Raw genomic sequence first — 10621 nt, forward strand, 5'->3', positions numbered from 1 at the left:
TTCATTGGCATGCACCCTCCTGGAGACTGCCATTAGCCCCACCAAAGAGCCTGTAAACTTCAGTGCTGGGCTGCCTCATGCAAAACAACCAACAGGGTGGGAACTCAGCCCCACCCATAGGCTGACAAGTGGATTAAAGTTTTACTGTGCTCTGGCCACCAAAGGAACAGCCAGCTCTAACCATCACCAGGTTCTCCCATCAGGAATTGTGCACAAGCCTGTTAGACAGCATCATCTGCCAGAGAGCAGACAGCAGTATCAAGAAGACCTATAATCCTGCCGCCTGCAGAATGAAAACCACAGCCACAGAAAGGCAGAGAAAATGAAAAGGCAGAGGATTTTCTACCACAAAAAGGGACAAATGTGATCCCCAGGAAAAAACCAAATCTAGTAGAGATAGGCAATCTGCCAGATAAAAAATTCAGAATAACGATAATGAAGATGATCCTCGACTTTGAACAAAGGCTGGATGCGAAGATCAAAAAGATCCAGGAAAAGTTTAACAGAAACATAGAAAAATTAAAGAACAAACAAAAATAAACAATGCAATGACTGAAATGAAAAATAAACTACAAAGGAACAAATAGCAGAATGACTGAGGCAGTAGCAAGGATCAGTGATCTGGAAGAGAGAAGGATGGAAATCACACTTGTGGACAAGAATAAAGAAAAAAGAATGAAAAGAAATTAAGACAGCATAAGACACCACTGGGATAGCCTTAAACACAGCAACATTCACATTATAGGGGTCCAAAGAGAGAGGAGAGAGAGAAAGGACCCAAGAAAATATTTGAAGAGGCTATATTTAAAATCTTCCCTAATATGGGAAAGGAAATAGCCACCCAAGTCCAGGAAGCACAATGAATTGCAGGTAGGAGAATCCCAAGGAGAAACACAGGAATACACAGCAGTCAAATTCACAAAAATTACAGACAAAGGAGAATTATTAAAAAGCAACACAGGAAAAAAGGATGAATAACATTCCAGAGATCGCCCATAAGGTTAAGGTTAAAAGCTGATTTCTCAACAGAAACTCTGCAAGCCAGAAGGAAGTGACAGGCTATATTTAAATTGATGAAAGGGAAATAACTACAACCACTCTACACAGCAAGGATCTCATTCAGACTCGATGGAGACATCAAAAGCTTTACTGAGAAGCAAAAGCTAAGAGAATTCAGCACCACCACACCAGCCCTACACCAAATGCTAAAGGAATTTTTCTAAGTGGGAAATACAAGAAAACAAAAGGACATAGAAAAAACAAACCCACAATAATTAAGCAAATGGCAATAGGAATATTCATGTCAATAACTACCTTGAATACAAATGATCTAAATGCACCAACCAAAAGACCCACACTGGCTGAATGGACACAAAAACAAGACCTATGTATATGCTATCCAAAAGAGACCCATTTCAGACCTAGGGACACATACACTGAAAATGAGGAAAAGGAAAATGATATTCCATACACATGGAAATTAAAACAAAGCTGGAGTGGCAATACTCATGTTAGAAAAAAGAGACTTTCAAATAAAGAATATTGCAAGAGACAAGAAAGGACACTACATAATGATGATGGGATCAAACCAAGAAGTGGATAGAAGAATTATAAATATATATGCACCCAATAGAGGAGCACCTCAATACTCAAGGCAAAGGTTAACAAGTATGAAAAGAGGAAATCCACAGAAACACAAAAATATAGGGGGACTTTAACACACCAGGTATACCAATGGACACATCATTCAGCCAGATAATTAATAAGGAAATACAATCTTTAAATGACACAATAGAACACATAGATTTAATTGATGTTTATATGACATTCCATTTGAAAACAGCATATTACACTTCTCAAGTGCACATGGAATATTCTCCAGGGTAGAACACATCTTTGGTCACAAATCAAACCTTGATAAACTTAAGCAAATTAAAATTGTATCAAGCATCTTTTCTGAACACAAGGCTATGAGATGAGAAATCAATTACAGGAAATAAAACTGTAAAAAACACAAACAAATGGATGACAAGCAATACACTACTACATACCCAAGAGATCACTGAAGACACTGAAGAGCAAATCAGAAAATACCTAGAGACAAATGAGAATTAAAACACAACAATACAAAACCCATGGGATGCAATAAAATCAGTTCCAAGAATGAAGTTTATGGCAATAAAATCCCAAATTAAAAAGAAAATCCCAAATAAGCAATATAACCTTACACCTAAAGAAACTAGAGAAAGAAGAACAAACAAAACCCCACATTAGTAGAAGGAAATAAATCATAAAGATGAGAGCAGAAATAAATGAAATAGAAAGAAAGAAAACAATGGCAAAGATCAATAATACTAAAGGTTGGTTCTTTGCGAAGACAAACAGATTGACAAACATTTAAAGAGATTCAACAAGAAAAAGAGGGAGGGGACTGAAATCAATAAAATCAGAAATGAAACAGGAGAAGGTACAAAGGACACCCCAGAAATAAAAAAATGCATCATAAGTGGCTACTACAAGCAACTATATGCCAATAAAATGGACAATCTGGATGACGTGGACAAATTGCTGGAAAGCTATAACCTTCCAGGACTAAATCAGGAAGAAATAGAAAATATGAACAGAACAATCACAAGTAAGGAAATTCAAACTGATGAAAAATCCTCCAACCAACAGAAGTCCAGGACCAGTTGGCTTCACAGGTGAAATCTATCAAACATTTAGAGACGAGCTAACACACATCCTTCTCAAACACATCTGAGAATTTGCAGAGGGAGGAACACTCTCAAACTAATTCTAGGAGGCCAGCATCCTCCTGATATGAAAACCAGACCAAGATGCTATAAAAAAATAAAATTGAAGATCAATATCACTTATGGATTTAGATGCAAAAATCCTCAGCAAAATACTGGCAAATGGAATCCAGAAACACATTAAAGAGATGATACATCATGATCAAGTGGGATGTATCCCAGGGATGCAAGGATTCTTCAATACACAGAAATCAATCAATGTGATACACTATATGAACAAATTGAAGAATAAAAAACATGTGAGCATCTCAATAAATGCAGAAAAGCCTTTTGACAAAATTCAACACCAATTTATGATCAAAAGAAAACGGCCAAGAAAGTGAGCATAACGGGAACCCATTTCAACATAATAAATGCCATATACAACAAACTGACAGAAAACATCATTCTCAAAGGTGAAAAGCTGAAAGCATTTCCTCTAAGATCAGGAAAAAGACAAGGAAGTCCTCTCTCATCACTAATATTCAGCATACTTGAGGAAGTCTTTGCCACAGCAATCAGAGAAGAAAAAATAAATAAAAATAAAAAGAGAAATTTGGAAAAGAAGTAAAACTTACTGTCTGCAGATGACATGATGCTAGACATAGCAAACCTGTAACATGCCACCAGAAAACGATTTGAAGAAATCAATGAATTTGGTACATTTGTGGGATACAAAATTAATAGACAGATTGCTTGCATTCCTATACACTAACAACAAAAGATGAGGAAGAGAAATTCAGGAAACAATCCCATGCACCATTGCAACAAAAAGAAAAATATATCTAGGAATAAATCTAACTATGGAGGCAAAGGACCTGTAGTCAGAGAAGTATACCACAGAAGAAAGAGATCAAAGTTGACACAAACAGATGGAGAGATATATTATGTCTTTGGATTGGAAGAATCAACATTGTGAAAATGACTATACTACCCAAAGCAATCGACACATTCAATGCAATCCCTGTCAAATTACCAGAGACATTTTTCACACAACTAGAACAAGAAATTCTAAAATTTGTGTGGAGACACACTGGATAGTCAGAGCAATCCTGAGGAAAAACCCAAAGCTGGAGGAATCAGACTCCCCGACTTCAGAGTGTACTACAAAGCTACACTAACCAAGACAATATGGTACTGGCATGAGAACAGAAATAGAGATCAACAAAACAGGAGAAAAACTATGTTTAGAAAGCCCAGAGATAAACTATGTTCAACTAATCTATGAAAAAGGAGGAAAGGATATGTAATGGAGAAAAGAGAGCCTCTTTAATAAGTGGTGCTGGGAATACTGTACAGCTACATGTAAAAGAATGAAATTAGAACACTCCCTAACACCATACAGAAAACTAAAGTCAAAATGGATTAAGGACATAAATGAAAGGCCAGACAGTATAAAGTTCCTAGAGGAAACTTAAGAAGAACACTCTTTGACAGTAATCACTCCAAGATTTTTTTGACCCACCTCCTAGAGTAATGGAAATAAAAGCAAAAAATAAACACATGGGACATAATGAAACAAAAGTTTTTGCACTGCAAAGGAAACTCTAAACAAGATGAAAAGATAACCCTCAGAATAGGAGGAAATATTTGCAAATGAATCAACAGACAAAGGATTAACCTGCAAAATATATAAACAGTCCATGCAGCTCAATATGAAAAAATAAATAAACAATCCAATCAAAAAATGGAAGAAGACTTAAACAGGTATTTTTCCAAAGAAGACATACAGATGAACAAGAGGCCTGTGAAAAGCTGTACAACATCACTAATTATTAGAGAATTGCAAACCAAAACTACAAGCAAGTTTCACCTCACACCGGTCAGAATGGGCATCGTCAGAAAATCTACAAACAATAAATGCTGGAGAGGGTGTGAAGAAAAGGGAACCCTCTGGCACTGTGGCTGGCAATGTAAATTGATACAGCCACTATGGAAAAGAGTATGGTGGTTCCTTAAAATATTAAAAATAGAATATGACCCAGCAATCCCATTACTGGGCACATACCCAGAGAAAACCATATTTCAGCAGATCCATGCATCCCACTGTTCTTTGCAGCAGTTTACAATACCCAGGTCATGGGAACTACCTATATGCCCATTGACAGATGCATGGATAAAGAAGAAGTGGTACATATATTCATTAGAATATTATGCAACCATAAAAAGGAACAAAACTGTAACATTTGTGAGACAAGGATGGATCTAAAGCCTGTCATGAGGAGTGAAGTAAGTAAGAAAGAAAGAAACAAATATCATATATTAATGAATATATGCAGAGTCCCAAAACATGGTACAGATCAACTGGTTTGCAAGGCAGAAATAGAGACACAAATGTATAGAGGAAACATATAGACACCGAAGGGGGAAAGCGGGATGGGGATTGAGGTGGGATGAATTGGGAGACTGGGATTGCCATATATATGTTACTAATAAGAAAAAAAATATTGAATTGTACATTTTAAATATATGCAGTTTATGGTATGCCAGTTATTTCTAGATAAAAGTTCTTAAAAAAATAAAGATACCTTCGGGGCCCTCTAAAGTACTCCACAGTAAGCTGGAAATCAAAAGAAACTCAATTAACATTCTCTATTTGGGAATATTGCCAAAAGTTTTAAAACGCTTGGTCAGATAAGATGATAAGTCACTGAGAGACAATACTTAGTCCTTAGCCAAACTTACAAAAGGCCTCAAAAGCAAATACAGATCACTTAAAGGCAAATAAATGTATACAATCTGTTATGAAAAGCAGCATTTCAAGAAAACACTGGAGGGTGAAATGAAACTCACTCTTCACCCGGTCCACTCCCAACAAAATCCAATTATCCAAATAAACTGAAACCAAGTTTAGAAAATCCTAATCATGTACAACTCTTTTTCAGTATTTTTTTGCTCATTCCTCCAACCTTCTTTTACTGAAAATACACAGCTTACTTTCCTTAATTTTTTTTCACAAGTTACTTTTCTTGTTGACAAATTCATAACAAAATAAAGTTTTGTTTGACCTCTAGTAAACCTAGGTAAAACAGAAGGATTACACTCAACATGGATGACTGTAAAGTCATGTCTATAAAAATGAAACCATCAAATTCATGCCACCTTCAATACCAGATATCAGTATAATACTGTATATTTTCCAAATGACATGAACCTGAAATTCATTCTGTCCAGATAATTTACCATTTCTGAGTATTTATATAAGCAGTTGATTTCCTTTAAGTTAATTTGAATTATTTCACTGATTAACTTTGGCCATACCATACATCTACAATACACACTTAGGTACATTTGAACACACAGACACAAACAAACACTGAGGCCTTAGAGTTCCCATTCCAAACTTTCAGTCCTGAGTCAGGTATGTCAACTACAACTGGCACACACCATCAGAACTTGACATCAACCTGTATAAGGATTAAATGATATGCTGCTGAACCTGCTTGTTTTCAAAATCACCCTGAAAGGACCTCAGTTTGGAGAGCTGAAAAGAGGTATTGTGTGCTTTGTAAAAAACTGGCAGAACAGGTCTTCAGATAGTCAGATATTTACAGGGGTTGGTTTTATGAGCCCAATTCTTGTATCTCCTCATATCTAGAAAAATACTAAAATCCTTCATGGGGACCAAATCTCCTCATGACTAACAGAGACCTTCTGCTAAAAAATATGTGCTCAATGGCATGTGCTCCCCCTTCACCAAAATCACATATGCACTGTCCTTCTACCTGTCTCTTTGGAATAGTTTTAGAGCTATCTGAGATGCTGTTGTCCATGGCTGCAGTCCTCATTTTGCCCCAAATAAAACTTAAGTCACCCCTCTCATGTTGTGCCTTTTTTCAAGTCACCAGGTACAACAGAAAACTTAACAGTTACAAGAGGTTGGATACAAAATGGGCTTCTGGCAGATGGAACAAATCAAGGTCACTATCTGGATGGCTACGCCCATTTTCCTAGTGTTTATAGGAAACACAGGATTTCTCTTTACCCTTGACAAGTCAAGTTCTATATTACCTTACCCTCTTTTTTTAAATTTACATTTTAAAAGATGGCAGACATAGGTCTTCTTGAGAAGACCAAGAAGGACATATGCATCTCAAAGGTACAGGCAAGTTCTTCTCAGTTTGATTTTGTTTCTCCTTGTTTAATACCTACAATCCTCTGAAGATAAATAGGGAAGATTTGGGGAGTAGTCAAAAGATTGGTGGGCTTTGGGAAGAAGGATAATATGGAAGGTGTCAGGGCACACGTTGGAGGAAAAGGCAACGGGATTTGCTGATAGATTTGATATAAAATGAAGGAGAGGGACAGCAGGAATGTTTACTTCCTCACTAGCATTTTACTGGGAGCCCAGGACCAGCTATACAGTTGGGAGGAACCAGTGCAACATGGGGCCTCCTGTTCAAAAACGATTAGAAATTTCAACACAGCGATAGCAGAGGCATGGGTCCCTGCTGAGTGCGGAACCCCATGGATGGCACAGGTCACAGACCTGTGATACCAACCCTGAGTGAGCCTGAACCCAAGCCCTTACTGCCTTCGGAACTAGGCTTTCCTGAGAAATGACAGGCTACAGAATGGGGAGGCCAGATCCCTCCAGCGTGGTGTCCTGAGGGATTCTCTGAACACTCTGGTTGCTGGAGGGGACCAGGCCCTCTTCAGAAGGGTGGCAGGTAGGTGCCCAGCCAGGCTTCCCAGCTTTGAACCTCTTCTCTGCCACTCATTATTCGGTGACAGACCTTTGTCAGGTAATGAATCCGTCCATGCCACAATTTCCACATTTGTAAAATGTAGACCATAGTCGTGCCTCCAATGCATGGAAAAGCATAGCCCTTAGACACTAAGTGGCTTTATTCTCTGACAATGAGCAGTCTGTCTTCTTTCTCTCATCAGCGGGAAGGCGAAAGGCCACTTGGTGATGTTTGGTGGGGTAGACCACAGTTACCACAGAGGACATCTTGACTGCATACGAATATTTGGACCAGATTACTGGCAGTTGAACATGAATGGGTAAACCTCTCCCTCTGAGGGCCATCCCAATTGATGCCCCCACACGTGCATATGGACACATGCAGAAACACACAAGTATAAGATCAGACACACAGTCACACACAGACACACAGCCTTCAACCCCAAAGATACACATATAAACAACACAGAGACACATATAAACACGCACTGACACATAAACTTGCACACGAACACAGATACCTACCAAAACACACAAAGACACAAACAGAGACACATTGGGAAACATACACACACACACACACACATGCAGATACACACACAGACACACGTACAAAGAGACAGAAACACACAGATACACACATAAATCATAGGCTCATAATCACCCCAGGCCTCCTACACTTGGCCCTGACCAGGGTCCTGAGACCTGTGTGCAGCTCACAGTGGGCTGCACCCACTGTGCTGTGAGGCAGATGGCATAGTTTGAGGACCTTAATGTGCGATGAAAAGATGATCAGGGAGAATTTCACCACCCTGAACAGATCAACAACTGCCCAGGGCTACCTGGGAATGAGGGAGTTCTTAGTACACAAAACTGCTAGTTTAAAAACAGGGAAAGTCCTGGACAAACTGGGAAAACTGGTCTCCTTAGAGAATAGCGTACCAGCAGTGGAGAGAGGTGCACTGCATTCTTGAGACCTGAAAGCAACACATACAAAGAGACATTCCCCCTTCCATTTGCCACACAAACACCCCATCCCGGGGATACAGTGGGGTAGGGGCTGGGACAGAGAGAATCAGGAAGCTGGGACCCAGGAGTGGCCTGATATCAAGGAGCAATAACTGATGGGATTCTGTGTGATACGCTCAGACAGAAGCTTCCATGTCCTTTGGAGGCCCCCTGGGCTAGTTTGGGGAAATCCTGGCCAGGCTCTCAGTTTCAGAGCCAGGTGAGGGGCAGTGCTTGGAAACAATGTCTCTCAGGGCAGCCTGTTTCTCCCTCCTCAACACTCTGAGCATCTGCTGCTCCAGGGAACATCCATCTTAGCAATATGGGTTGACCTATTTCTGGTCACACACCAGACACAGGTCTCTGATTATTTCTCATGCATTTTTTCACATTTGCACTCGCTCACTCATTCACTCTCTCGCTCTCACTCACTCACTCACTCATTCATTCACTCAAATAAGATACATCGCGCATCCACTGTGTGCTGATCACTTGAGGGGGGCTCTAAGGATACAAATTGCTCTTACATCTGGTTAGGCAGATGTACATGAAACAAGTCACACACTTAATGATCTACCACTTTGGTACTTGCTACAAATGAGGAATAGTCTACAGAGAGAGATCAAGACAGCAGTCTGATGTAGTCTTGGGGGAAGACTTCCTAGAAAAAGTGAAATTTAAGCTGAAACCTGGAAAATGAAGAGAAAGTAGCTAAATGAAGGGGCTGGGGTTCTGCTAGGAAAGGTGACCAGCACACGCCAAGGCCCAGAGTCCCCAAAGAGCCTGGTGTATACAAGAACTCAAAGGAAGTCAAAGAGCAGGCGGCCGGCCTGAGGGGAGGAGGGAGGAAGAGGAAGAATTAGTGGGAACTTGAGCTGCTGTGGCGGTGGATGCGGCGGAGGCGGAGGAGAAGAAAGGAAAGGGGAAGGTGGCGCGGGGAGAGGCGGAGATGGAGCCCGAAGGGGGCGGCACCGGGGCAGGAGCTCCGCATCGTCCAGTCTGAGGGGAGCGGCACGATGAGCAGATGCGCAGCCGCCGCCTCCTCAGCCTCAACCTCTGCCTAGCCTCAGCTGCTTCTCAGGCTCCGACTGGGACCTGCAGCCGGCAGCCTCGGCGCCGAGGCTCCGCGCGCTGCAGGCTCAGGTTTCTTTACCTCCAGAAAGAAAAACAAAAAATGACACCTTGCATCCTGGAAGTTCATTTAAGAGGCTGAAATTAGGGACTTCTTTCAAATTTGGTCATGACTAATCGAGGATCAACAAGACCCAACGGGCCAAATACTGGAAATAAAATATGCCAGTTCGAACTGGTACTTCTGGGAGAGCCTGCTGTTGGCAAATCACGCCTAGTGCTTCGTTTTGTGAAGGGCCAATTTCATGAATTTCAAGAGAGTACCATCGGGGTTGCTTTTCTAACCCAAACTGTGTGTCTTGATGACTCAACAGTAAAGTTTGAAATATGGGATACAGCTGGTCAAGAAAGATCCCATAGCCTAGCACCAATGTACTACAGAGGAGCACAAGCAGTCATAGTTGTATACGACATCACAAAGGAGGAGCCCTTTGCCAGAGCCAAAAACTGGGTTAAAGAACTTCAGAGGCAAGCCGGTCCTAACATTGTAATAGGTTTATCAGGAAACAAGGCTGACCTCGCAAGTAAAAGAGCTGTTGACTTCCAGGAAACACATTCCTATGCAGATGACAACAGTTTATTATTTATGGAGACATCAGCTAAAACATCAACGGATGTAAATGAAATATTCATGGCAATAGCTAAAACGTTGCCAAAGAACGAACCACAGAATCCAGGAGCGAATTCTGCCAGAGGAAGAGGAGTAGACCTTACTGAACCCACGCAGCCAACCAGGAGTCAGTGCTGTAGTAACTAAACTCCAGTTTAAACGAACTGGAATGTTCTTCTGCTTCCTAATTGTTAATAACAGTGGAATTGGAGCATTTAACCAGCCCAGTATGACTTCCAAAAAGAAGAGACTTACGATGGTCGTTTCTAATACAGAATTATTTTAAGTGTTTTGAACTTAATTTTTAACAACATGCACGTGACCCTCTGACTAATGTTTCAGCAGTGCAAGGGGGAAATGAGAGTTATGTGTACACTTGTTTCCTTGGAAGGT

The 10621-nt window shown here is 40.5% G+C and overlaps 1 protein-coding gene across 2 annotated transcripts; it reads left to right on the forward strand.

The window, feature by feature from the left end:
* The first annotated feature begins 9724 nt into the window (after positions 1 to 9724).
* Positions 9725 to 10375, forward strand: LOC130849486 (ras-related protein Rab-5A-like). Of its 2 annotated transcripts, XM_057728405.1 has the most exons (2): positions 9728 to 10038; positions 10162 to 10375. In XM_057728405.1, exons 1-2 carry the CDS (start codon positions 9728 to 9730, stop codon positions 10373 to 10375), a joined length of 525 nt encoding a protein of 174 aa, XP_057584388.1. The 2 variants fall into 2 exon arrangements, with proteins under 2 accessions (XP_057584389.1, XP_057584388.1); XM_057728406.1 differs by having other exon boundaries at positions 9725 to 10375.
* Positions 10376 to 10621: the final 246 nt, after the last annotated feature.

Source organism: Hippopotamus amphibius, chromosome 3 (assembly GCF_030028045.1).
Source record: "Hippopotamus amphibius kiboko isolate mHipAmp2 chromosome 3, mHipAmp2.hap2, whole genome shotgun sequence".
Classification (NCBI taxonomy): domain Eukaryota; kingdom Metazoa; phylum Chordata; class Mammalia; order Artiodactyla; family Hippopotamidae; genus Hippopotamus; species Hippopotamus amphibius.

Bases quoted from the DNA above. Each gene is read 5' to 3' on its own strand.
- LOC130849486 (XM_057728406.1), top strand. From the start codon at position 9,728: ATGACTAATCGAGGATCAACAAGACCCAACGGGCCAAATACTGGAAAT.